The 23,879-nt window shown below is 66.3% G+C and overlaps 4 protein-coding genes, 1 long non-coding RNA gene and 9 other non-coding genes across 19 annotated transcripts; 5 read left to right on the top strand and 9 right to left on the bottom strand.

Annotated features, from left to right (window-relative positions):
- Window positions 1-134: 134 nt before the first annotated feature.
- Window positions 135-3,219, bottom strand: WDR74 (WD repeat domain 74). Its single transcript, XM_072881035.1, has 11 exons — window positions 3,096-3,219; window positions 2,394-2,500; window positions 2,171-2,292; window positions 2,027-2,090; window positions 1,796-1,945; window positions 1,611-1,712; window positions 1,434-1,534; window positions 1,049-1,104; window positions 798-940; window positions 665-721; window positions 135-582 (listed from the first exon to the last, which is right to left on the bottom strand). The coding sequence occupies exons 1-11, from the start codon at window positions 3,154-3,156 to the stop codon at window positions 184-186; spliced, it is 1,362 nt and encodes a 453-aa protein (XP_072737136.1). The 5' UTR covers window positions 3,157-3,219; the 3' UTR covers window positions 135-183.
- Window positions 3,220-3,584: 365 nt separating this feature from the next.
- On the bottom strand, window positions 3,585-6,582 carry LOC140660393 (uncharacterized). 5 transcript variants are annotated; one of them, XR_012045393.1, is made up of 9 exons: window positions 6,316-6,330; window positions 6,112-6,201; window positions 5,992-6,017; window positions 5,658-5,700; window positions 5,157-5,294; window positions 4,913-4,948; window positions 4,653-4,673; window positions 4,238-4,282; window positions 3,585-3,653 (listed from the first exon to the last, which is right to left on the bottom strand). It is a non-coding gene; the product is annotated as an uncharacterized lncRNA (long non-coding RNA). The 5 variants fall into 5 exon arrangements; XR_012045391.1 differs by lacking the exons at window positions 6,112-6,201; window positions 6,316-6,330 and adding an exon at window positions 6,542-6,582; XR_012045394.1 differs by lacking the exons at window positions 6,112-6,201; window positions 6,316-6,330 and adding an exon at window positions 6,534-6,554.
- Window positions 3,740-3,807, bottom strand: LOC140660648 (small nucleolar RNA SNORD31). Its single transcript, XR_012045446.1, has one exon. It is a non-coding gene; the product is annotated as a small nucleolar RNA SNORD31 (small nucleolar RNA).
- On the bottom strand, window positions 4,753-4,883 carry LOC140660649 (small nucleolar RNA SNORD22). The gene has a single exon (XR_012045447.1). It is a non-coding gene; the product is annotated as a small nucleolar RNA SNORD22 (small nucleolar RNA).
- Window positions 5,818-5,892, bottom strand: LOC140660647 (small nucleolar RNA SNORD26). The gene has a single exon (XR_012045445.1). It is a non-coding gene; the product is annotated as a small nucleolar RNA SNORD26 (small nucleolar RNA).
- A 1,175-nt stretch (window positions 6,583-7,757) lies between the features above and the next one.
- On the top strand, window positions 7,758-7,948 carry LOC140660644 (U2 spliceosomal RNA). Its single transcript, XR_012045442.1, has one exon. It is a non-coding gene; the product is annotated as a U2 spliceosomal RNA (small nuclear RNA).
- A 1,334-nt stretch (window positions 7,949-9,282) lies between these two features.
- LOC140660392 (speckle targeted PIP5K1A-regulated poly(A) polymerase-like) lies at window positions 9,283-12,284 on the top strand. The gene is made up of 7 exons (XM_072881250.1): window positions 9,283-9,355; window positions 9,895-10,009; window positions 10,143-10,482; window positions 10,575-10,684; window positions 10,769-10,891; window positions 10,994-11,086; window positions 11,157-12,284. Exons 2-7 carry the CDS (start codon window positions 9,907-9,909, stop codon window positions 12,260-12,262), a joined length of 1,875 nt encoding a protein of 624 aa, XP_072737351.1. The 5' UTR covers window positions 9,283-9,355; window positions 9,895-9,906; the 3' UTR covers window positions 12,263-12,284.
- Window positions 9,504-9,694, top strand: LOC140660642 (U2 spliceosomal RNA). Its single transcript, XR_012045440.1, has one exon. It is a non-coding gene; the product is annotated as a U2 spliceosomal RNA (small nuclear RNA).
- Window positions 12,285-13,347: 1,063 nt separating the features above from the next.
- On the top strand, window positions 13,348-13,538 carry LOC140660653 (U2 spliceosomal RNA). The gene has a single exon (XR_012045451.1). It is a non-coding gene; the product is annotated as a U2 spliceosomal RNA (small nuclear RNA).
- Window positions 13,539-13,920: 382 nt separating this feature from the next.
- On the bottom strand, window positions 13,921-15,982 carry TMEM179B (transmembrane protein 179B). Its single transcript, XM_072881053.1, has 5 exons — window positions 15,857-15,982; window positions 15,111-15,298; window positions 14,901-15,035; window positions 14,735-14,810; window positions 13,921-14,340 (listed from the first exon to the last, which is right to left on the bottom strand). The coding sequence occupies exons 1-5, from the start codon at window positions 15,950-15,952 to the stop codon at window positions 14,182-14,184; spliced, it is 654 nt and encodes a 217-aa protein (XP_072737154.1). The 5' UTR covers window positions 15,953-15,982; the 3' UTR covers window positions 13,921-14,181.
- Window positions 15,983-16,513: 531 nt separating this feature from the next.
- Window positions 16,514-19,682, bottom strand: TAF6L (TATA-box binding protein associated factor 6 like). 2 transcript variants are annotated; one of them, XM_072881370.1, is made up of 10 exons: window positions 19,489-19,682; window positions 19,300-19,386; window positions 18,885-19,035; window positions 18,721-18,771; window positions 18,534-18,628; window positions 18,356-18,430; window positions 18,041-18,261; window positions 17,797-17,929; window positions 17,574-17,702; window positions 16,514-17,461 (listed from the first exon to the last, which is right to left on the bottom strand). In XM_072881370.1, the coding sequence occupies exons 1-10, from the start codon at window positions 19,633-19,635 to the stop codon at window positions 16,691-16,693; spliced, it is 1,860 nt and encodes a 619-aa protein (XP_072737471.1). In that variant the 5' UTR covers window positions 19,636-19,682; the 3' UTR covers window positions 16,514-16,690. The 2 variants fall into 2 exon arrangements, with proteins under 2 accessions (XP_072737471.1, XP_072737472.1); XM_072881371.1 differs by having other exon boundaries at window positions 19,300-19,381; window positions 19,489-19,629.
- Window positions 19,683-19,919: 237 nt separating this feature from the next.
- On the top strand, window positions 19,920-20,110 carry LOC140660656 (U2 spliceosomal RNA). The gene has a single exon (XR_012045454.1). It is a non-coding gene; the product is annotated as a U2 spliceosomal RNA (small nuclear RNA).
- Window positions 20,111-21,297: 1,187 nt separating this feature from the next.
- On the bottom strand, window positions 21,298-21,488 carry LOC140660643 (U2 spliceosomal RNA). The gene has a single exon (XR_012045441.1). It is a non-coding gene; the product is annotated as a U2 spliceosomal RNA (small nuclear RNA).
- A 1,502-nt stretch (window positions 21,489-22,990) lies between these two features.
- Window positions 22,991-23,181, bottom strand: LOC140660657 (U2 spliceosomal RNA). The gene has a single exon (XR_012045455.1). It is a non-coding gene; the product is annotated as a U2 spliceosomal RNA (small nuclear RNA).
- Between the last annotated feature and the right edge of the window lie 698 nt (window positions 23,182-23,879).

The following is a 23,879-nucleotide window of genomic DNA, read 5'->3' on the forward strand; positions in this document are numbered from 1 at the left end:
GGGATGAGGGGTTGGGGTTAGGGGATCTTGAGTGTTATGGGGTTGGGGGTGTTGCACCCAGCACAGCCCCTTTGTGCCCTGCCCACCTCCCTGCCCCACACCCTCAGTGACCATGGTCTCACCCAGGCCCCATCTCTCTCAAAAAGCAACATTTGTTGTCAACAGAGTGAAAATTACCGTTATTTACCCCACTTTGTATGTTATAAATGGCTGTGGGGGATCTCGGGGGGGCTCTGCTCCACAGCCAGCACTGGGGGGCTGTTGGCTCATTGCTCCCCTCCTCTGGGCTGAGCCCCCCATAACCACTACCCCCAAAAGCTGGTGCCCCCCCAAAACGATGGGAGCAGTGCCCAGCACAGCAGCACATCTGGGGGTGCAGGGGGGGGTCCCCTTCTTGCTGGAGAGTCCCAGTCCTGTCGGGGGGTCACCCCACCCCGACCCCTCACAGCCCCGAAATCTTCCGTTTCTTGGCCCGTTTACCCCGGACAGTGCCGAGGGGGTGGGGACGGTCTCCATCGTGTCCCACAGCGCGTCCCCCTCCTCTTCCTTCACCTCGACTGGGGGGGGTGGCTCCTCCTCAGCCTGGGGGAGGGGGTAAAAAGGGTGGTAATGGGGGGGGAAGGTGACCTCTGCACCCCCCCAAAACCAGCCTGTGGGTTCTCACCTCCCAGTCCCGCTGGCTGCTCAGCAGGAGACAGGTCAGGCGGGACTTCAGGTAGACCTGGGGAGACAGCAGGGTTAATGTGGGGGGTCTTAGGGGTTTGGGGGGTCTTGGGAGATTGGGGGGGGTGTCTCACCTTGTGCCGCAGCTGCTTGTCACCCAGGTCATGGATGCGGAGGAAGCGGTCGAGGCCGCAGGAGGCGACGAGGGGGAGGGAGGGGTGGCACTGCAGCCCCCGCACGCTGCCCGCGAAGCCCTTCAGGCACTTCAGCACCCGCCCTGGGGGGGGGGGGAACAACAGGCAGGTGGGGGGTGCAGGCAGCGCTGCCTGCACCTGGGGGGAGGGGCAGCAGCCTCATCCCCTCCCCTGGGACACCGGACCCTCACCTTGGCGCAGGTCGATGACAGCCACGTCCCCTCGGGCGCTGCCCACCACCACTGAGCTGGGGGCAGGGAGGGAAGAGTCAGGGCTGGGGGGAGGGTGACCCCCCCGGGATACCCCAAAGCTCCTCCCTGTCACCCCCGCCCTCTGTAGCCCCCAGGTTGCCCCCAGCCCCCTCCCAGGTAATCCTCAGCCCACCAGGACACCCTACAGTGTCCCCCGCCCAGGTCACCCTCGGTCCCCCATGGTGCCCCCCAGCGTCACCCCACAGCCCCCCACGGTGGCCAGCAGCTCCCCCTGGGAGCACTTTGCAGCCCCCAGGTGACCCCCCAGACCCCATGGGGCCCCCAACCCCCCTCCCCCCACTCCAGGCCACCAGCCCCTACTCACGTGTCCCCAGGCACGAGGGACAGGGCGGTGAGCGGGGCCTCCCCAAACGTCGTCTCCAGCACCGGGCGCCGCTGGGGAGAGCTGGGGTCATAGAGCCGCACCTGGGGACAAGGGGGGTGACACTGGGGCTGTGTTGTCCCCCTCCCCACCATGTCCCCAACGTCCCCTGAGCCCCACCTGGTGATGGGCCGTGCAGGTGACAATCTTATCAGAGCCGGGAAGGAACTGGAGGTCGCGGTCCCAGATGGGGACACGGAGATCGAGCCAGTCGTTTCTCACCTTGGGGGGGGGGTCAGAAGAAGGGTGAGTGGCATCAGGGGACATTTAGGGACACTGGTGAGGGGGTGGGGGGTGACACTCACATTCTTAGCACGGAAAACGGGCTCCTGCGGGCGCTGCAGGTCCCAGACCTTGAGGCCGTTCTCCTTCCCACCGGTGCCGAGCCGGTGTGGTCGCGCAGGGTCCTGGCGCATCCGGCACAGCCCTGCGCCCGCCTCCAGCTCCAGCTGCGCCTGCAGGATGGGGGGTGGGGTGTGTGTCACGGGGGGAGAGGGGCCACCCCAACATCATGACCTGCACCCCAAAACACTCACGTTCTCTGTGTCATCGTCACGCCAGACCTTGATGAGCCCTGACTCCACACAGGTGATGATAGCACTGGGGGGGGGGGAAATGCTGTTGAGGGGGTGGGATTTTGGGGACTGCTCCGCCCCCAGGTGCCCCCCCCTCCCCGGTACCTGCCGTATGCCGCCAGGCCACAGAAGGGCCCGTCCCCCCCGGGGCAGAGCCGCGATTCCGTGAATTTCCCCTTCTCGGTGCTGAAGAGCTTCACCGAGCGATCCAGGCAGCCCACCAGGATCTGGGGGGTGGTCACAGTGTGGTTGGGGGGAGCAAGGAGTGGTTATGGGGGGGCTGCCCGGCCCCAGGGGACACCCTCCCCCCGGCCCCCCCAGGCCTCACCTCGGTCTCGTTGGGGTCCCCCCAGCACAGGGCACAGACGCCCTCCCCCCGGCTCAGCGCCGAGCCGCTTGCGTAGTTCGTCGCCTGCTTCTTCTGCAGGTTCACGCCTGGGGGAGGGATTATTAAGGGGGGGGTGCCCCTTGGCCCCCGGAAGTCCACACACACACACAAACACCCAGCCACAGGGGACACCCCCAGGGAACCCCCTGGCTACAAGGCCCCCCAGCGAAGATCCCCAGCCACAGGAGACCCCCCCAAAGGCATAGAACACCCCCCCCCGTGCAAAGGGGGTCCCCCCTGGCACAGACCACCGCCCCCAGAGACCTCCACGCCTGCAAGGACCCCCAGGGCAACTCCTAGCTTTAAGAGACCCCCCCAGACATAGAACAACCTCTCCAGCCCTGGTCACAAGGCACAGAACAGCCCCTAAGGACTCCCCTCGGACCAAGAGCCCCCCCCCGGGCCCGCCCTTAGACACAAAACACCCCCCCAAAGCACAGAACATCCCCCAGGGGAGCTCCCCGACCACAGGGAACCCCAGGCACTGACACACCCCCCTAAAGGCCTCCCCGGCCACAGGGTCCCCCAAGCATTGACAACCGCCCCCCGAAGCCCCAGGGCCACTCCCCGGCACAAAACATCCCCCAGGTCACTTCCCCGGTGCAGCCCCCCCCCAGGACCCCTCTCTGGTGCCTCCCCCACCTTTAAGCGCTCCGGTCTCGGCTCCCACCCACACGTGGCTCCAACGAGCGGGGGACGCCATCTTGTCTCGGTCCGTGTCCGTCCCCTCCCCGCGCTCCGGGTCGGCACAGGGACCGCAGCTCTGTGTTCCGGGGGGGCACGGTTCCCAGGCGGACCCTTGAGAAGGGGCAGTACTTCCGAAAATGCTCCCGGCGGGGGGCCTGTGAGAAGCGCAGGCGCAAACCGGCTCCCCGCGACCGCGCAGTTTCGTTCCGCCCCTCGAAGGTTCCGCGCCGACCGGGAATGGTCCCCATTAACGGGAGGGGCGGGAGGACCCGGTGAGGACCAAGAGGAGCCCCCCCCCCCATCCCCACCCCCCCAGAGACTGGGGGTGGAAGACCCCAACAAGCAGAGGGCGGGGCTTTAAGGGAGACACGCCCGCCCCCCCCCCCGCGGTTGTGTGTCGTCCTCCCGTCCCCCCTCCCCGCACCACTTAAGACAAACTCGGCGTTATTAACAAAAATAGTTTTTTATTCACATCAACACAGTCAAAACAGCAGCAGGTCTTCGGAAGAGGCGCTGGAGGGAAGAGGGGGGTGATGAGTCGAGGTCCGAACCCTCCCCATGGGACCCCCACGTCCACCCGGGACCCCCCCCACACCCCCGGTGCCTCAGGGAGAACCACTCAGTCAGGGGGATCAGCCTGGGGCGGTATCGGCTCATCCTCGGCAGCGGGGGGGGGGCACCCCACGGACCCCCCCAGTCACCCCCCAGACCCCTACAGCCCCCCCGTGTCACCCCACAGCCACCCACATCCCACGCACACCCTAGAGTCCCCCCATGGCCCACCCCAATGTCACCGCAGACCCCCCATCACCCCACAGCCCCCCCACTCACCTCAGCACCCCCAGGATCCCTCCACCAGCCTGTGGGACAGCAGAGAGTGGGGGTGTCAGGGTCTTCCCAGCCCCACAGGACACCCCCCCACTCGTGACATCCTCCCCCCCCCCAACTCGTGCCCCCCAATTTTTCAGGTGTTCAGGTGTTTTCAGGTGGGTCAAAGTGAGCTAGTTGACCTCATCACTAAAATTGGGGGGAGTTATACTCAAAACTGGGGGTAACGACATCATCAATGAGATCAGAGGACCCCCCCACTTACATACCTCATCCCCATGTCCCCACAAGTGTCCCCAGACTCCACTGTCACCCTGTGGGGACACAATTGGGGAGGGGGTTAGGATCACCCCAAAAGTGGGGAGGGGGGCAGCCCACAGAGGGGGTGACCCGTCCCCCTGGATCAGTGACAGTGTCCTCAGCAGCGGCTGTCAGCCGAACGAGATTCCTGAGTGGGGTCATCACACCCACGGGGGACACCCCTAAATTCATCCCAAAAGTGAGGAGCCCCCCACCGGGACCCCAACTTCAGTGCACCAGTGAGGACACTCTCCCCCCCACCCTGAGAACCCCGAATTCATCCCAAAGGGGTTGGGGGAAAGCATCCCCCCACTGGAGACCCTAAATCCACCCCACCAGTGGGGGGCACCCCCCCACAAAAGACCCCCATGAGGCAGCACTGACCTGACTCCCTCTGCTCTGCTCCTGCAAGAAAAATTGGGGGGGGGGTGTCAGTGCATGACCCACAACCAGGACCCCCCCCTCCTAAATCGTCACCCCTTGGCCCCCTCAGACCGTCCACTCAGGACGAGGCGTCCTCCTCCCCCCCCCACCATCACCAGTGGGTTCAACCTTTGGCAGGTTCTGGTGTTGGATTTGGGGGGGGTCAGACGCGTGGGGGTTTCCTCATGGGGGGCCAGTGGCAACCAGCACCGGGAACTCACCAGGAACTCACCGGATCCTCCCACCCACAGCAGCAGCTGTGGAGAAAAAGGGGGTGTCAGTTGGGGGGGGGTACACGTGGGAGCCCCCCCACGGGTGTTTTTTTGTTGTTGTTGCCACAGTCCGATCAGGGCTTTGGTAACTCGGAGCTGCCATCGGACTCGTGTCCTCCAGCCCAGCGTGTCATCCCTTCGGAGTGTGGGGGGGTGCTTCGTTGGGGTGGGCATGCATGGGTGAGGCACTTACCTGCGTGGGGGGGACCCCCACAGGGAGTTTGGGGCGCATCTCAGACTTTGGGGTTAATTCATGGCATTTTGGGGCTCAGCAGGAACAACCAAGCCAATCATCGCCCGCTGCAGCAGCAGCAGGGCTTGCTCCCCCAGGCTGGAAAAATTAATATTAATTGTGATTTATTAATCAAATAAAGCCCAGGGCGACCGATTCTTCCTCCCACACCCCCGGCGTGGGGCCACCCCCCCCGTGCTCGGCAGTTCTCAGTGGGAATGTGGCATCAGGGACACTCAGCCATATGCTTGTCGGTTGTCACTCGTCACCGAACAGCAAGGGAGCAGGGGGGGACAGCCCAAAATTTGCACCAACGTTGCACCCATCCAGCTCACGAGGGGGGTCACAGGTGGGTGTTGGACCCCTTCTTGCTCCCCACGGGGGTGGGATGGGGACAACCCATTCAGGGTGAAAATCCTGCGTGTGTCCCCCCCTTAAAAGTGACAGAAAACCAGTGCTCACCTCTAAGGGAGCTGCAGGAACCCACGGCCGACTGGTTCCACATCTTTAAAATAAAATAAAACTTTAAGGACGGCGGCTCACACAACGTGACACCCCCCCGCCCCAGGGCACGGCCTCTCCTCATCCAGGGTGGGGTCCAATCCCCCCCTCGGGGCTCAGTGCCGCTCAGAGCCAGATGCAGAACTTCTCCACGGCACTATCAGCAAGAGAGAGTTCGGTGGGATCATCCCTGTAGCACTGGCTCCCAGGCTGAGCAGTAATTCTGCATTTAAATCAAGGGGGTTTTATACCAACAAAGTGTGTCCGGTCTCTACAGGGCGGACTAAATACTCACCTCTAGCAGAAGATCCATTTGGAGGGCTGAAAGCCGAAAAAACAAAGAAAAAAAGAGTTAGGAACACAGAAAGTAGAAACCACGCACTCTCCCCGCCCCCTGGCAAGGCGCGGGACGCACCGGAGCCTCCCCCGGCTCGGGTAAGGAGGGTAGGACGAGTCCGTTCTCCTCAGAGACACTACAAGCCTTCACACCGCAGTCAGTTCAGGTCTGTGAATGGACTCATCACCGAAGAGCCCCCGCACACCACAGCCCCCTCAGAGATGGGGGGGAAGAACAGCCCCGGCCACACGCGGCCGGGAAACCAAAGGCAGAAACGCCCACCTAGGCCCAGGGTGGGAGGAAGCCATCGCCTAACAGAGACGACTCCCTCAGGGTGCACAGGGAGGCACAAAATGGCACCTCCATGAAGGAAATCTCGCTGCCAGGCGACCCGATAGATTCCCACCACCTCAGGGAAGAAGAACACGGCTACCGAAACCATCTCGACCGCTCACAGCACAAGCCCCAAGCCCGCCCAATAAAGAGCGGAGCGCGCACACCTACTCACCGGCCGCATTGGCTGCACCGACAAAATGGCCGAGAAGTGCCCACCCGCGCCCTTAAATAGGCCGCGGGGCATGCTGGGAAGGGGAGGGGTGAGGAGGGAGGCACATGCGCACTGGGGCTGCCCCGACCCCATGCGCCTACTGGGACGGGGGGGGGGGGGGGGGGGCAGGGTAAAGGGCGGGAAAAGGGGAGCGCGCGTGCACGGTGCTGAGGGAAGGTGCGTGACGCACGCGCACATCCACGCAGTCGCCGAACCTTGGGGGTTGGCGGGAAAAGGCACCGCGAGGGGTGGCGAGGGGATGGGACCGTCCGCCACCTTCGGGGCTCCCCCAGCTCCGCGGCCGGGCCCCCCCTTCCACCGGGGGGGGAACCCTCCAGCGTGGCTACCACCCCCCGAGCCGGAGGGTCTCCTCAGCCACACAACCTCTGGCTGGAACTGCGCGCTGTGTTTTCTGAGGGAAGACAGCCTCAGGGAGACCCTCGCTCCGGGCTGCATTTCCTGAGGGAAGATCGTATCCGTCTGAGGAGATTTTAAAATTATTTTTTAATATATATTAAATTTTTATCTGGAAAACCACTTTGGTAGGTGGTTCCTGCACCTTCCTGTTTAACTGTCTGCAGCTGGTGGGTGACTCCCCACTGTCGTCTGCTTTCACCCCCTTGCCCTGCCAGTCAGACCAGGAGCCTCCGCCACCTTCTAAACACTTCCAAAGCGGACTACTGTCGATTTTTCTTTCTTTTCTTTTTTAACTTCCTGATCTGGATTGTGGACATTAAAGGAGACGGACGGTTTGAGGAGCAGGGGAGAGCCGGGATCAGGTTAGCGGCAGAGCAGGGACCTGGTGGGTCCGTCCCCGTCCCCTCCGGGCTAGGGGAAGGATTTTTCCCTTCGCTATTGAACGATTTTCCCGTCAGAGTTAAACACGGCGGGAGAACCGCGGGGCGGGGCGGGGCTCCCCGAGGCAGGGAGGCGGGGCCGGGCCGGGCGGAGCCGATGCAAATCCCAGGTCCGAAATGGCCGCCGGGAGCTTCCCTCCGCCGCAGCAGCTCCGGGGTCTGGCGGGGGTCGGTTCCTCCCCGGGGGCCCGGGCGGTGCGGGAGAGGGCGGGGAAGGGAGCGGGGAGCGGAGCGGGGAGGTGGATGCGGGTGTGCGGGAGCAGCCGTGACATGGGGGCGGGCGGCGTTGGGTGGGTGGGCGATCGTGGAGGGTGTGGGGTATCGCTTCTCGGCCTTTTGGCTAAGATCAAGTGTAGTATCTGTTCTTATCAGTTTAATATCTGATACGTCCTCGATGAGAGGACTTTATATTAAACGGATTTTTGGGCCTGGGAGTTGGATCCGGAGCTTGCTCCCTCCGCTCCGCGCATCGTCCTGGTATTGCAGTGCCTCCGGGAACGGTGCACCCCCCCTCGGGGACCTTATATTGGTAAAAGACAGAGCGTGGTGGGGGTGAGATATTGTTTTATCGTATTGACCTGTATGGGCAGCTGGTGAAGGAGGCCGGGCTGAGAACTGTTGGCATCGCTGGGGCACGCCGGCTGCTTTTCCGGCCCTCCGCTCCAGCCAGATCACTCTCAGCGCCCGCTACGGCGGCTCGTCTCCCTCCATCTTGTCTCTCACAGCCCTGCGCTGGGTCGTGCCCAGCGGCTCCGTCTCGCTGCGTTACCGCCGAGGGCAGCCACCTGCCCCGCTCCGGTAGTGTCCCGCGGGGATGAACCGAGGACGGGCGGGTGCCCCCGGCGGGGGAACGGGCAGCGGGGCCGGAGGGTCCCGGGGCGGGCGGCGGGGAGTAGGCGTGGGCGGGGCGTGCTCCGGCCAATGAGATCGCCGCTACCGTGGCGTATGCAAAAAGCCACGCGGAGGATGCAAATCGCCTCGGGGGTAGGCGGGGATTGCGGCGGAGCGAATGCAAATTGAGGGGCGGAGCGTGGCAATCGCGGTGCTGCCAGGACCCGGCGAAGGGGCGGGGCGCATGGGAACTGGGGGCGGGGTACGCAGAGCGGGACTGGGTTTGGGGAGGGCGACGGGGCGGGACGGGCGCTCAGAGACGCCGAGGGGGCGTGGTACGTAGAAAGCTGGGGGCGGGGCCTGCGACTCGCCGTAGCTGGAGGGCCGCGCGGGGGCGGGGCTCGTGCAAATCAAGGGCGTGGTTATGCTAATAAAGCATCCACAGACTCGAACGGGCTGCCGGGATCCCCCGCCCATCGGGGGTCGGTTCCCCCCGCGGTCCTGGGCCGCGCTCCGCGACAAGATGCCGGGCGGAGCGGGAGAGCCGCCGGCATCCCGGCCCCGCTGGCCGAGGCACAGCCCGCTGGGCCGTTCCGGTGCAGCCCTACTCACGCAGCGCCGGCGGGAGCGGGTGATCCTGGACCGTGTCCCGGCGGCTCGGAGCGTCCCGGCGGCTCGGAGCATCCCGGCGGGCGAGCCGCCGCCCCTCGCTCCCGGCCGCTGCGCGCTGTCGGACCGGTGTCGTTTCCCGCGGCTCCGTCGGGGCCCGTGGGCGCCTCTCCCGGCTCCACGACGGGGCGGGGCATGCAAATGAGCGGGCGGAACACGCCAGTGGGGACGTAGGGCGGAACCGGGGAAGGGGCGTGGCGCATGCAAATCGAGGGCGTTCAGCGTCGCGAAGCCCTGGCGAGGGGGCGTGGCGTGTAGGAGCCGGAGGGCGGGGCGTGCGAGTCGCGGTGGTGGAGAACCTGGCGTGGGCGGGGCTCGTGCGACTAGTGGGCGTGGTTAAGCTAATAGAGCATCTGTGTGCGCGAACGGGCTGCCGGGAGCCTCCGCCGCGGAGGTCTGCGGGGTTCGGCGGGGTCCGGTTCGTCCCTGGAGGCCCAGATCGTGCGGGAGAGCGCGGGGAAGGGAGCGGGGAGCGGAGCGGGGAGGTGGATGCGGGTGTGCGGGAGCAGCCGTGACATGGGGGCGGGCGGCGTTGGGTGGGTGGTCGATCGTGGAGGGCGTAGGGTATCGCTTCTCGGCCTTTTGGCTAAGATCAAGTGTAGTATCTGTTCTTATCAGTTTAATATCTGATACGTCCTCGATGAGAGGACTTTATATTAAACGGATTTTTGGGCCTGGGAGTTGGATCCGGAGCTTGCTCCCTCCGCTCCGCGCATCGTCCCGGTATTGCAGTGCCTCCGGGAACGGTGCACCCCCCTTTTTTGGGGATCTGCTGCTGGTTAAAAACAGAAGATATAAACCGTATTGTCTTTCGCCTATTGTTACTGATTATCGCTCAGCTGAGGGTTTTGCTTGGCCTGGGGAAACACACTGGGGATCGCGGGTGGCCCTGGGCATTTCCCACGGGGGTCGGGGCAGGATGCGCCCCAGCACCGCCGGTGACGCCGGTCCCCGCAGGTGGACGCCCAGATGTCGCAGCTGGTGGGGCTGCTGGAGCTGAGCGAGGACGAGCGCCGCGTGCGGCACCTCCTGGTCACTCTCTTCCAGGAGGTCTTCACCGAGTTCTTCCCCGGTGAGTCTCCTCTTCCTCACCCCCTGCATGGCCGCATCCCTCCTGCGAGCACATGACGCGGCTGCCACATTCCACACGCGAGCACGTGACGTGGCCGCGTCCCTCATGCGCGCTTCTGCCTCTCCCCACCCAGGCTGCGCCGTCATGCCCTTTGGCTCCTCCATCAATGGCTTTGATACCCGCGGCTGCGATCTGGACCTGCTTCTGGACCTGGAGCGGACCAAATCCCTCCAGGCGTCAACACGAGATGCTCTCGGAGCCGGCTCCGGCTCCGGTGCAGAGGATTCCATCCTGAGCGACATCGACTTGGCAGCGACGCCGGTGCCGGAGGTGCTGGAGCTGGTGGCGGCCGTGCTGCGGCGCTGCGTTCCGGGTGTGCGCCGCGTCCGGGCTGTGCCCGCTGCCCGCCGCCCTGTCGTCAAGTTCTGCCACAAGCAGTCGGGGCTGGCGGGCGACATCTCCATCGACAACAGGTCTGGGGGGCGCGGGACCCCGGGGCGGTTGCTGGGGGGACCTCTCCCCTCCGGTGATGCATCCTTCTCCCGTGACACCTCCGTCCCCACAGGCTGGCGCTCCTCAACACGCGGTTCCTGCAGCTTTGCGCCGAGGCGGACGAACGCGTGCGGCCGCTGGTCTACGCGGTGCGGCTCTGGGCCAAGCAGCAGGGCCTGGCAGGTGAGGGCGGGTGGTGGCGCTCACAGCGGGGTCCTGCCCGGCCCGTCGGCGGGCGCGGTGCAGCTCTGATGCCGTCTCCTCCAGGAAACCCCTCTGGGGGCGGACCCCTCCTCAACAATTACGCCCTGACGCTGCTGGTGCTGTTTTTCCTGCAGACGCGCAGCCCCCCCGTGCTGCCCACCGTCGCCCGGCTGCGTGACTTGGCAGGTAGGTTCTCTCTGTCCATCTGTCTGTCTCTCAGTCCCCCATCCAGGCCACTGCGCGTGGCCCCGCTGTGCCGGTGCTCCTCTCAGCGCCGCTCTGCTCCAGGGGACGAGGACCGCACCGTCGTGGCTGGATGGGACTGCAGCTTCCCTCGGGACGTGGCGGCGCTGGAGCCCAGCACCAACACCGAGAGTCCCTGTAAGTGCCAGGCAGGGGTCTGGGGGGGGTCCCGGGATCCCCACGCTGCCCTCACCGCTTGTTCCCGCAGGCTCGCTGCTGTCTGAGTTCTTCCACACCTTTGGGGACTTCGACTTCCCGGGGCAGGTGATCTCTCTGCGGGAGGGCCGAGCGCTGCCGCTGCCACCCCCCACCACCCCCGAGGCCAGCGAGGGGCTGAGGTTGGGGCCCCTCAACCTGCAGGACCCCTTCGAGCTGAGCCACAACGTGGCAGCCAACGTCAACGAGAAGACGGCATCGCGCTTTGGGCGTTGCTGCCGCGACGCCGCCAAGTATTGCCGCAGCCTGCAGTACCGCCGCAAATCCAGCAAGGGCCGGGCCTGGGGGCTGACGCGGCTCTTCCAGCCGGGGGCGGTGGAGCCAGGGGCGGCGAGCGCCGGCGCTTTCCTCATCTCCATTCCCTTGGAGGCTGCCGGCGGCTCCCAGCAGCTCTGCCAGGAGCCCAGCGGTCGTGGCCCCTGGTTCTGGGAGGTCTGCGCCGCCATCGCCTTCGTGCTGAGGGACGTTCTCAAGTGCAGCTGTGCCGCGGGGAAGCCACCGAGAGCTCCCCGTGAGGAGTCCGGGCTCCCAGGGCACTCGGCGCTGTCCGAGGAGTTGCCCACGGGAACAGACACGGAGGAGCCGTCTGCAGCGGAGCTGCCGGCGGTGGGCTCCAAGCGTTGTCTGCCCGAGGCAGCCAACGGCACCGCGCTCCCAGGCGGGAAGAGGCCGCGGACGAAAGTCCCTGAGGAAGCGGCAAGCTGGAGCTGCGCCGTCTGGCACCGCGTGTGGACAGGCCGACGCCGCGTGCGCCGGCAGCTGCAGCACGGGGATGGCCCCGAGGGGCCGGAGGGCGACTCGCTGGAGCTGGAGCAGAAGGTGTCGGAGGCAATCGTGCGGCAGGAGGGCGCCGGGCAGCCGCTGGAGCCGCTGCTGCGCTTCCAGGCCAGCGCCCGGGTGGCTGGCACGCGGCAGGAGGCGCGGGTGCTGCTGCGCCTGGTGCCTTCCCCAGCCCCGCCTGGGCCGCTTTTCCGGGACTTTTTCCACTTCTTGCATAGTTTCCTGCCCACCGTGGTGCGGCAGCGCCTGGGCCACGGTCCCGCGGGGGACCCGGACCCCCAGGACGGAGGGGATGGGGGGGTGTTTCCTCCGTCCTGAGCTTCTGCAGTAAAAGGTCTGTTTTGCAGCCGTGTCCCGCGTGGGTTCTCCTGGGGGAGGTGCGTCCTGAGGACACCGGGGTGGGGATTTTTGGGGAGAGAAAAGGAAAGAAATGAGAGTTCAGGGAAAGGTAGAGCAGGGGCGAGTCAGAAACGGAAACCACCGCCAGCGCTCCATCCTCGACCCGTGCGAGGCTTTTGGTGCTGACGTTTCCCTGTCACGAGGGTCGGAGAATGCGGGGCCTCCGAGGCTGCACCGACACGAGCACGGGGTGGGCCGGAAGCTTCTTTCCTTTCCGTGTTGCCCGCGGCTGTCCCGGAGGCGTTTGGCCGATGCCGGAACAAGCGGCGCTAACTTTGGGTCAGCCCTGAGGCGGTGGGGTGGCCGGAGGAGAGGCGCGCGGTCGGTCCCTTGCCGCCGAACGCTCCGCTCCGCTCCGTCTGCTCTTCCGGGCTGGTCCGTTCTCCGCGGGCAGCGGCGGGCAGCGATGCGGTCGCCCCTCGGCCGCCTCCTCTGCAAAGCAGCCCCGCCGAGCGCAGCCTCCCTCCGGAGGCTGAACGGAGGGGCCGGCAGCGCTCTGCCGAGGGGGGCCGGTACCCGCGGGCTCCCGCCGTAGGCGAGGGCGGGGCCGTCCCCGGCCAATGAGATCGCTGCTACCGCGGCGCATGCGAAAATCCGGGCGGAGGATGCAAATCGCCTCGGGGTGGGGTGGGGTGGGGCGGAGCGAATGCAAATTGCGGTGCGCAGCAGGCCAATCAGATTGCCGCGAGGGAGGGGCGAAGGGGCGGGGTATGTAGCTCGGGGTTGGGTTTGGGGAAACGAGGGGGCGGGGTGAATGCGACTCGGGGGCGGGGCTACGCAAATCGAGGCACCCACGGACTCGAAGTGGCCGCCGGGAGGGCCCAGGGCTGCAGCTGCCGGGGTCCGGCGGGGGTCGGTTCCTCCCCGAGGGCCCGGGCGGTGCGGGAGAGGGCGGGGAAGGGAGCGGGGAGCGGAGCGGGGAGGTGGATGCGGGTGTGCGGGAGCGGCCGTGACATGGGGGCGGGCGGCGTTGGGTGGGTAGGCGATCGTGGAGGATGTGGGGTATCGCTTCTCGGCCTTTTGGCTAAGATCAAGTGTAGTATCTGTTCTTATCAGTTTAATATCTGATACGTCCTCGATGAGAGGACTTTATATTAAACGGATTTTTGGGCCTGGGAGTTGGATCCGGAGCTTGCTCCCTCCGCTCCGCGCATCGTCCCGGTATTGCAGTGCCTCCGGGAACGGTGCACCCCCCCTCGGGGACCTGGTGTTGGTGAAAGACAGAGCTGTTGGCTGCGGCAGCGGGTGTTCCCCTGCCGGGGAGCGGGGGCCGCGCTTCCTTCCCCGCCGTTCTCCGCTTCGGCCGCCTCAGCCGGTGCTGCCACCGCGGGCTCTCCCGGTGCAGGAGGCGCCGCAGCCGCTTTCGCTTCGCCCCCGCACGCCCTTCTGCCACCACACGCGTGGAAAGCCGGGTGCTGGCAAACAGTCCTTGTCCAACAGCCGCTTCGCTGCCGGACGCGGCGGGCACGCAGAGCTGAGCAGTGGCCCCCTTCTTCCTCCTCCTCCTCCTCCTCCAACAGCCACTACAACACCCCTCCTCCTGCAGCCGTGAGCACTCGAGTACAGGCACAGGCTCCTCGGTGGGAAATCCTCATCTTTAATAACAAAGCTCAGCACCCAGAAAGCCTTGGCGATGGAGGGGGAGCTGCAAGGGGGCGCCCGGCACCACGCAACACCCAGCTCGCTGCCAGAGGGTCCTTCAGCACCGCTGGCTTCATCACCACGGGGGTTGCAGTTCTACGAACGTCCCTGCCTTCTCTTGCACCCTAGGGTGCCTGGAGCGTACCCCACACTCCTTACCCAGGTCTGGCCCCACCCCACCCCGGTAGCCCCTTCTTTCAGGGCTGTATGGGTCGTCCCCCAAAAATGGCTTCCGTCTCGGCACTCCACTCAGGGTCATTGCGACGCAGCAGCAGGAAAGGGGCCTCCCTCCGCCGCTGGACCAGCAGTCGGGCAGTCAGTAGGCACCAGAAGAACACGTTCACCCAGGCTGACGCCTGCGGGGCCGGCGCAGGGGGACAGGGGGTTGAGCTGTAACCACGTGCCTCCACACCACACCCCTCCGATTCCTACGCCTGGGAAGGGGCCCCCCCCAAGCTGAAGCAGCAGTCACGGGGATGCTGTACATGCGGGTGTATAGCAGCAACCGCATGCCTGCAGGTACAGCTGCACCCCCTATTCACAACAGCCCCCTGTGCATGGGCACTGTCCCTTGCCCAAATGCCAGGACAGACAGACAGACTCTCCCTCCCTTCTCCCCTGTGAAAGTGGGACTTGAGCTTTTCATTTGCTCCCCCTCGCTCATCTCCCCCTCCTCGCCCACCAGCCGGTCTGTGCAGATCCCAGGTGGGGGGGACACCTTCACCGCGCTCCCCACCTCGCCCGGCTTACCTGCGCGCTGTAGAGATTGCTGTAGAAGCGAGTTGGGCTGTAGGACAGCCACGGCTTGTGCTCAGCCTCCTGGCAACTGCGGGGGACAAGGAAGAGCGGGCGTGAGGTATGGGGAGAAGGCGGGGGCCCTTCCCAGAGGGAACCCCCCGGGGAAGGTCGTTGCTACCTGGACAGGCTCTTGGTCTGTACAATGGAGGCGCAGAAAGCATCCATCCCCACACGGAGGATGCAGGCTGAGATGAGGAGGAAGAAGAGGATGATGAAGGCGATGACCAGGGCAACGCTGAGCCAGGTGCGGTCCCTGTGAGAAGAGGGGAGCAGCATCAGCGGCGCAGTGCTTCGAGGGGCACCCCCAGCCCCGCCACCCCCAGCTCACCACTGGGACTCGTTGGTGCAGCAGCTGTAGATGCCGTAGAGGAGCGATGAGAAGCAGTACAGGGCCACCACGACAGAGATGGTCGAGACAAAATAGCACAGCGAGATGTGGCTGAAGGACTTGGGCACCAGCATGGTCCCGTTCCAGCTCACCGTGCCATAGAGGATGCACCATCCTCCAAACTCTCCCTAGGAACAGGAGACCATTGTGGGGGGGCTGCCGCTCAGTGACTCCCCCAGGCACCCACAGGGAACCACGCTCAGCCCTAGCAGGACAGACCGGCGAGATGAGGTGGAGCAGCAGGAGGAGGAGGAGGAGGAGGAGAGAAGCGTTGGAGGAGGAAGGAAACCCAAACCGCCCCGGCTCACTCCTGTGCTCACATGACGTGCCGGGGAGCGCAGGACGAGCAGGGGGCTCAGCCACCCCCCCCCCCACCCCCCAACTTCCCACCGTGCTGCCTGCCTGTGTCCTGGCTCCCCACAGCACCTGGTGACCACAAACAGGGGGGTGCAGGAGTTGTGGGGCGGGGGCGGGGAGGGGGGGGGCTAGGACAGACCCTGCTGAGGCAGGAGCAGGACGGAGCCCACCTGGGGCAGCAGCACAGACCCTGAGGGCAGCCCGGGGCGGCGGGAGGGACTTGGGGAGCCCCAGGGCAAAGAAGTGGTGTGAAGCCACTCTGTCCCCAGCTTGCCCCCCCACGCTAGGCAATGTGGCTGACCCCCACCCATCCTGTCCCATCCCGATACCTGTGCCACGGTGAGGGCCGAAGCGCAGACGATCCCGCAGAGGAAGGCAGCTCCGTGGAGGGCCAACTCCGCCAGCAACAGGACGGACACCGCCATCTTCCGTCCCCCTGCTCCGCCCTGCCTCCTCTGCCCCACCCCACCCAGCAGCACGGGGCCGGTCTTCTCCACAGCCCCACTACGGCAGCACCGCCGTGCCGCCACCACCGCAGCCCCAGGGTCCGGCTGCTGCTGTCTTACTCTGCCATGGTGTTGTGTCCTGCCGCAGTTGGTGGCCCCACTCAGCCCCGTGGCTCCCACCCCCCCACCCAGAACAGCTCCTGTCCCCAACCTGCTTGGAGCCAGCAGCAGCCATCCATCCATCCACCCATCCACCCATCCCACCTTCTATGTGCGGCATGGGGGAGCACAAGCGGATGGGGAGAATGCGCCCCAGCAGGGGCTGTGTCAGGAATGCTGTCAACACCGACAGGGATTTCACCAGGACAGCGACGACCCACTAACCTGCTCCATCCCTTCTTGGTTCTGCTTGGCAGCGTGAGCCTTGGCGCCTGACATCGCCTCGACTTTGCCCACAAAGGGATGGACACCCCTGCCACACCAACGGCGGGGATGCAGTGCCCCACCACGCCACAGCAGCTACAAACCCCCTGCACCGAGGAGCGGACAGCTTTTTATTAACTACCGGACACACACTACAGCAACGGGCCGTGGCTGGTGGCTCCTCGGGGCAGGCAGCACCCGTGGATCCCTGCACCGAGGGGCACGCCGGCCTGGCCCGGTGCTGCCCAGCGCCAATGCTGAGACCGGGGGGGGGGCGAGCGTCCAGCACCCGCCTCAGAGGAGGAGGTGGAGGGAGTACTCGGCCCGTGGCCACCGCCGGGCTGGCCGGGTGGTGCGGCCGATCATGGGCAGCTTCTGGGCGTAGCGGGAGACGTGGCCAGGTCCGTGGTGTTGCGGGAAGCTGGTCTGGAACAGGCGGCCCTGGCAGCGCCGCCCGGCTTGGCGACCCGCGATGACGAAGCTGAAACGTGGGGCACCACGGGGTGCGAAGCGGCATTTCTGGAAGACGTCGCGGGTGCCCGGGCGGTGGCTGGGCTGCCGGGGGGCCCCGCGGGGACGGGCCAGGCTGGCCGGGCGGTGCAGTGCTGGGCGGCCGGGCAGGGGTTCGCCCCGTGGGCTCTCCTCCTCCCGCGGGCTCACTGTGGCGCTGGCTGTCAGCTGTGGCATCTTGCGTGCTGCCCCCTCACCCCCAAAGGCCGGTGGCTCCTTCCGGACACCCTCGGGGGTGCCAGGGGGTGGCAGGGTGGCCGGCGGCAAGCCCGTGCCAAAACGGGTGGCCAGGCTGTCACCAAAAAAGTCGTAGAGCTCGCGGTACATGTCGTGCAGGGAGAGGGTGGGTGGCACAGGGGCTGCTGCCGAGGGGGGGCCACTGCCACCACTGCCACCCCCCAACTGTAGCAGGGGCCGGCCGAGGCCGAAGCCCGCTTCAGCCGGGGGGTCCTGCTTGGGGCTGTGCCGCGGGGAGCCCTCCTGCCGCGGGCCGGCCCCAGACGCTGGGGTGGGCGCCTGCTGCGCCTTCATCTTCAGCAGGCGCTCGACAGCCACCTGGAGCGGGGGGGGGGGGGGAATGGTGCTGGCAGTGGGGGGCTGCGTGTGCCCCTTGCCCAACTGGGCCCCTGGCCCAGCCCGTGCTCCCTCGGCAGGACAAGCCACTCACCAGGATGGCACCGTAGACCTTGTGCCCATCAGCCTTGACCTGGGCATTGGAGACCGAGTAGTCATCCAGCACCGCCTGCAGGTTGGCCCAGTAGGTGGGGAGGTGGGGGTAGAGCACCCGCTCCACCGCCTGCGGAGGGGACAGATGGACAGACGGACAGGCAGGCAGTGGCACGAGGCGGTCGGGGGCCATGGTGGGGCGGCACGGCCCTCCCCCCTCTCACCTTCCAGCCCAGGGCATGCAGCCCTACCACCGCGCCATAGTGGGAGCAGAGCGGACGCACGGGGTCGGCCAGCACCTTCTGGAGTGAGAGCAGGATTTGATGGTAGAGGCCGCTCACCAGGTCACCGTGGGTCCTGTGGGTGACAGGGCAGACACTCCAGACCCCGCTGTGGCAGGGGTACAGCAGTGGGGCTCCCCCTATCTCCCCACCGGGGACCCCCGCACCCCAGGGAGGGTCCCCCCACCAGAAGATGCGGCTGAGGAGCATGGCGGCGTAGTCGCGCAGGGTCCAGTGGTCATTGAGGGGGTTGATGGAGGCGGCCAGCGGCTCCAGCGCGCAGTACATGACACTGGCGATCAGGCTGCGGACATAGGAGCCCAGGCAGAGGAAGGGGTTCTGGATCAGGCTGCGGGCGATGTGCAACAGCCGGTTCAGCTGCTCCAGGTCGTGGCTCACCGATTTCACCTGCCGGCAGGGCATTGGGGCTGGGCTCAGCGGGGAGCCGCCCCCCCACGCACGCTCGAAGGGGCCCCCCCCAAATCCCATTGCCCACGCTCACCCCGCTGACCACGTAGACAAAGTAGGGCAGGAGGGCAGAGATCTTGGAGTTGGTCTGCAGGTCCTGCAGGGCCACCTGCGGGCAAGGATGCCAGCCATGGGGGGGGGGAAGGGGGTCAGCCCCACTCAGGTGCTTGGGATTGGGGCGTGGAGGGGGGCTTCCCCCTGCCCCACCCCACCTTCATCAGCTGAGGGTCGTCGCCCAGCACTGCCCGGGTGACGTGCTGGTAGTACTTGAGCAGGTCATCCGTCAGCGTGGAGACGGCGCTGGGCACTATGGCAGGGGGGGACGTCACCCCAAGCTCCAGCCCCGCCGTGGGGAGGACGCGCCCCCTGCAACCTGGCATCACCCCCGCCATTCCTTACCAGCTCCCTGAGGCTCCAGATTGCCTTTTCCATCCAGGTAGGAGACATGCACTGCAAGAGAACACGGCGGTGGTGATGAGTGCGTTGCCTGCGCCCTGCCTGCACCCTGCCTGTGCCGGGGTCAGGCAGGAGTGGGGCGCTGGGGGTGGGGGGGAGCCCCTCACCTCGCACGGCCGTCTCAGCACAGCCCTTGGGGATGTTGGTGGCCAGAGCCAGCTCCACCAGGTTGACCTCCCGGTCCTCCTGGAAGTACAGCTCACCCTCCTTGATGGCCCGGAAGGGCAGCGTGTCCTGGGAGCCGTATCCGCACACCGCCTGGGGGGACACTGTGGTGGCACCCTCCCTAGCCAGCACCCCCGCCCTCCAGGGACACACCGACCTGTGGGCACCCCAACCCGTAACACTGGCATGCGCCGCTGGGCCCAGCGCTCAGGACGCAGCCCCACCAGTGTCTGCCACCCCACCAGTGTCCCCAGCCCCACAGCCCTGCGGGGGGCGGGGAGGCAGCCGGGACCCCCGGTCCTGGTCCCCGCAGGGAGGCAGCGGGGACCCCTCCGAGCCCGGCCCTGGCTGCCGCACCTCAACGTTGCTCCAGCGCAGTGCCCGGTTGAAGTCTTCCACAGTGAGTTTCCGTCGCCGCGTGTGTTTCATGAACTGGGAGCTGTTCTGCGGGGGCGGCACCGTCACCGGGACCGGGGCTGGGAGTGGGACCGGGGCCGGGATAGGCAGAGAGGCCAGGCCAGGCCCGGGCCGCCCCGCCGGCCGTACCTGCGTGGCCTCCCGCAGCCGGTAGCAGACGTCCTCGGCCAGCAACGCCGCCACTTCGTCGGTGAGCTCCAGCCCGGTGCTCTCCGCCATCAACCGCACCGACTCCCGCGGAAGCTCCACGAACCGCCGCTCCTCCCGCTCCGACATGGCCGCGCCGCCGGGCTGCGCGCCCTCCCGCCGGGTCCCGCCCACTGAGGGCGTGGCTACGCAAATAAGCCAGCCCGCGGCCGAGCGGGCTGCCGGGAGGCTCCGCCGCTGCGGCCACCGGGGTCCGGCGGGAGTCGGTGCCCGCAGAGCGCGGTAGAGGGTGAGGAGAGCGCGGGGAAGGGAGCGGGGAGCGGAGCGGAGAGATCGGAGTGGGCTGGAGGAAGCAGCCGTGACATGGGGGCGGGCGGCGTTGGGTGGGTGGGCGATCGTGGAGGGCGTGGGGTATCGCTTCTCGGCCTTTTGGCTAAGATCAAGTGTAGTATCTGTTCTTATCAGTTTAATATCTGATACGTCCTCGATGAGAGGACTTTATATTAAACGGATTTTTGGGCCTGGGAGTTGGATCCGGAGCTTGCTCCCTCCGCTCCGCGCATCGTCCCGGTATTGCAGTGCCTCCGGGAACGGTGCACCCCCCCTCGGGGACCTATTGCGGGTTAAAGACAGAACTTGGTGGTGGTTGGGGTCTTTTTTTTCCCCCTCCGCTATTATCGTTCCCTGTGTTCGGGCAGCGCACAGGCCACATCGCCGGTGTACCCCGGTCCGCTCCGGTGCCACATCGCCGGTGTACCCCGGTCCGCTCCGGTGTCCCCGGGGCTCGTCCGGTCGGGGGCACCATCAGCGCCCGCTACGCGGCTCATCTCCTTCCATCTCTCACGGCCGTGAGACGACACATCCGGCCAGCATCCCCCCTCTGTCCAGTGACTGCAGAGACTGGGCCGATCTACTGTAAAAAGGAAAAAAGAAAGAGGAAATCGATCGTTTCGGGGTTACCAAAGGCTGGTGTCCATCATGGGGAGGGACCCGGGTATCGTAGGGGGGCCCAGACAAAGTTACCTTAGCTCGGAGGTGGGGAGCTGAAACCGTCACGGACAGCTTGCTTTCGGTCGCCAGGAATGCTCTTTTTAGCTCGGCGGAACTTAGCCAGACCTCTCAAATATTAATTTTAGCCCGCAAAAGTTACTACAAGGAAAGCAAGTGTGTAATTATGATTACTTATCCCTGCGTCTCTATATATGATCCGAAGCATCACCAGCGCAGCCGCGCCCGGGATCGACAGCAGACTCTTTGTGAATGAGCTGCGTCACCGAGTCCGGAGTCGGCTGGGCGTCTGTCTGTCTGTCTGTCCGGGGAGAGAGCTCAGGCAGAGATGTGCTTGCAGCACAGCCCTCGGAGAGAGACGGACGCTCCATTTTGGGTAGAAATAGAGTCATTTTTATAACCTTAGAGACGCAAGGGTGCAGAGGACAGCAATAGATGAGGCTCTTTCCTTGTTTTCTGAGGCCAATTTCTACTTTCCCAGCCGGTTTTGCTGGTTTTTCCCCCTGGGGCAGCCGTAGCTGCTCCCGATCCCCGCGGTGATATAAACGTGGTGTCACGGGGTCCAGGCCCGTCTCGGGGTGTCTCAGCCTCACGGGGTGCGCCGGGTGACCGGGCCTATGCGCGGGCTGTGTTACGGGGAAAGCCGGGTCCTGAAGCAGCGACTGCCCTTTCCCCAGGCCGGCACCACCCGGAGCTCCGCGCCCGGCAATTTTCGCCGAGTAAAAGGCTGAGGTGGGGAGCCCCTGCACACCGTCTGTTTTCAACCGGCAATAGGTCCCCGAGAGGGGGTGCACCGTTCCCGGAGGCACTGCAATACCAGGACGATGCGCGGAGCGGAGGGAGCAAGCTCCGGATCCAACTCCCAGGCCCAAAAATCCGTTTAATATAAAGTCCTCTCATCGAGGACGTATCAGATATTAAACTGATAAGAACAGATACTACACTTGATCTTAGCCAAAAGGCCGAGAAGCGATGCCCCACCCCCTCCACGATCGCCTACCCACCCAACGCCGCCCGCCCCCATGTCACGGCTGCTCCCGCACACCCGCATCGACCTCCCCGCTCCGCTCCCCGCTCCCTTCTCCGCGCTCTCCCGCACGATCTGGGCCTCCAGGGACGAACCGGACCCCGCCGAACCCCGCAGACCTCCGCGGCGGAGCCTCCCGGCAGCCCGTTCGCGCACACAGATGCTCTATTAGCTTAACCTCGCCCACGAGTCGCACGAGACCCGCCCACGCCAGGTTCTCCACCACCGACTCGCACGCCCCGCCCTCCGGTTCCTACACGCCACGCCCCCTCGCCAGGGCTTCGCGACGCTGAACGCCCTCGATTTGCATGCGCCACGCCCCTTCCCCGGTTCCGCCCTACGTCCCCACTGGCGAGTTCCGCCCGCTCATTTGCATGCCCCGCCCCGTCGTGGAGCCGGGAGAGGCGCCCACGGGCCCCGACGGAGCCGCGGGAAACGACACCGGTCCGACAGCGCGCAGCGGCCGGGAGCGAGGGGCGGCGGCTCGCCCGCCGGGATGCTCCGAGCCGCCGGGACACGGTCCAGGATCACCCGCTCCCGCCGGCGCTGCGTGAGTAGGGCTGCACCGGAACGGCCCAGCAGGCTGTGCCTCGGCCAGCGGGGCCGGGATGCCGGCGGCTCTCCCGCTCCGCCGGCATCTTGTCGCGGAGCCTGGCCCGGGACCGCAGGGGGAACCGACCCCCGACGGAGCCGGGGGCCGCAGTCCCGAGGGTTCCCTGCGGTGACCCGGTGGTTCGAGTCGGTGGATTAGCGTGGTTATGAGCATAACCACGCCCTCCATTTGCACGAGCCCCGCCCCAGCCAGGCCCTCCAGCCACGGCGAGTCGCACGCCCCGCCCTCTGGTTCCTACACGCCACGCCCCCTCGACGTCTCTTAGCGCCCCGCCCCTCCCCGTCCTCCCCAAACCCAGCCCCACTCTGCACCCCCCGCCCCCGGTTTCCTCGGGAAGGACCCTCTGGCAGCGAGCTGGGTGTTGCGTGGTGCCGGGCGCCCCCTTGCAGCTCCCCCTCCATCGCCAAGGCTTTCTGGGTGCTGAGCTTTGTTATTAAAGATGAGGATTTCCCACCGAGGAGCCTGTGCCTGTACTCGAGTGCTCACGGCTGCAGGAGGAGGGGTGTTGTAGTGGCTGTTGGAGGAGGAGGAGGAGGAGGAAGGGGGCCACTGCTCAGCTCTGCGTGCCCGCCGCGTCCGGCAGCGAAGCGGCTGTTGGACAAGGACTGTTTGCCAGCACCCGGCTTTCCACGCGTGTGGTGGCAGAAGGGCGTGTGGGGGCGAAGCGAAAGCGGCTGCGGCGCCTCCTGCACCGGGAGACCTCGCGGTGGCAGCACCGGCTGAGGCGGCCGAAGCGGAGAACGGCGGGGAAGGAGGCGCGGCCCCCGCTCCCCGGCAGGGGAACACCCGCTGCCGCAGCCAACAGCTCTGTCTTTCACCAACACCAGGTCCCCGAGGGGGGGTGCACCGTTCCCGGAGGCACTGCAATACCGGGACGATGCGCGGAGCGGAGGGAGCAAGCTCCGGATCCAACTCCCAGGCCCAAAAATCCGTTTAATATAAAGTCCTCTCATCGAGGACGTATCAGATATTAAACTGATAAGAACAGATACTACACTTGATCTTAGCCAAAAGGCCGAGAAGCGATACCCCACGCTCTCCACGATCGACCACCCACCCAACGCCGCCCGCCCCCATGTCACGGCCGCTCCCGCACACCCGCATCGACCTCCCCGCTCCGCTCCCCGCTCCCTTCCCCGCCCTATTCCGCACCGCCCGGGCCCTCGGGGAGGAACCGACCCCCGCCGGACCCCGGCAGCTGCAGCCCTGGGCCCTCCCGGCGGCCACTTCGAGTCCGTGGGTGCCTCGATTTGCGTAGCCGCGCCCCCGAGTCGCATTCACCCCGCCCCCTCGTTTCCCCAAACCCAACCCCGAGCTACATACCCCGCCCCTTCGCCCCTCCCTCGCGGCAATCTGATTGGCCTGCTGCGCACCGCAATTTGCATTCGCTCCGCCCCCCCCCCCCCCGCGGCGATTTGCATCCTCCGCCCGGATTTTCGCATGCGCCGCGGTAGCAGCGATCTCATTGGCCGGGGACGGCCCCGCCCTCGCCTACGGCGGGAGCCCGCGGGTACCGGCCCCCCTCGGCAGAGCGCTGCCGGCCCCTCCGTTCAGCCTCCGGAGGGAGGCTGCGCTCGGCGGGGCTGCTTTGCAGAGGAGGCGGCCGAGGGGCGACCGCATCGCTGCCCGCCGCTGCCCGCGGAGAACGGACCAGCCCGGAAGAGCAGACGGAGCGGAGCGGAGCGGAGCGGAGCGTTCGGCGGCAAGGGACCGACCCCGCGCCTC

Source organism: Ciconia boyciana, chromosome 16, assembly GCF_034638445.1.
Source record: "Ciconia boyciana chromosome 16, ASM3463844v1, whole genome shotgun sequence".
NCBI classification, from domain to species: domain Eukaryota; kingdom Metazoa; phylum Chordata; class Aves; order Ciconiiformes; family Ciconiidae; genus Ciconia; species Ciconia boyciana.

Excerpts from the sequence above, each read along its gene's own strand:
- WDR74 (XM_072881035.1), bottom strand. The coding sequence starts at position 3,156 with ATGGCGTCCCCCGCTCGTTGGAGCCACGTGTGGGTGGGAGCCGAGACC. Across the intron at positions 2,293-2,393 it reads GGGACCCCAACGAGACCGAG|ATCCTGGTGGGCTGCCTGGA; the intron begins GTGAGGCCTGGG and ends ACCACCCCCCAG. Across the intron at positions 722-797 it reads ACAAGCAGCTGCGGCACAAG|GTCTACCTGAAGTCCCGCCT; the intron begins GTGAGACACCCC and ends CTGTCTCCCCAG.
- LOC140660392 (XM_072881250.1), top strand. The coding sequence starts at position 9,907 with ATGTCGCAGCTGGTGGGGCTGCTGGAGCTGAGCGAGGACGAGCGCCGC. Across the intron at positions 10,483-10,574 it reads GACATCTCCATCGACAACAG|GCTGGCGCTCCTCAACACGC; the intron begins GTCTGGGGGGCG and ends CCGTCCCCACAG. Across the intron at positions 10,685-10,768 it reads CAAGCAGCAGGGCCTGGCAG|GAAACCCCTCTGGGGGCGGA; the intron begins GTGAGGGCGGGT and ends CGTCTCCTCCAG.
- TMEM179B (XM_072881053.1), bottom strand. The coding sequence starts at position 15,952 with ATGGCGGTGTCCGTCCTGTTGCTGGCGGAGTTGGCCCTCCACGGAGCT. Across the intron at positions 14,811-14,900 it reads CAGACCAAGAGCCTGTCCAG|TTGCCAGGAGGCTGAGCACA; the intron begins GTAGCAACGACC and ends TGTCCCCCGCAG. Across the intron at positions 14,341-14,734 it reads GCAATCTCTACAGCGCGCAG|GCGTCAGCCTGGGTGAACGT; the intron begins GTAAGCCGGGCG and ends CCGGCCCCGCAG.
- TAF6L (XM_072881370.1), bottom strand. The coding sequence starts at position 19,635 with ATGTCGGAGCGGGAGGAGCGGCGGTTCGTGGAGCTTCCGCGGGAGTCG. Across the intron at positions 18,431-18,533 it reads ACGACCCTCAGCTGATGAAG|GTGGCCCTGCAGGACCTGCA; the intron begins GTGGGGTGGGGC and ends CCTTGCCCGCAG. Across the intron at positions 17,930-18,040 it reads CTCCTCAGCCGCATCTTCTG|GACCCACGGTGACCTGGTGA; the intron begins GTGGGGGGACCC and ends TGTCACCCACAG.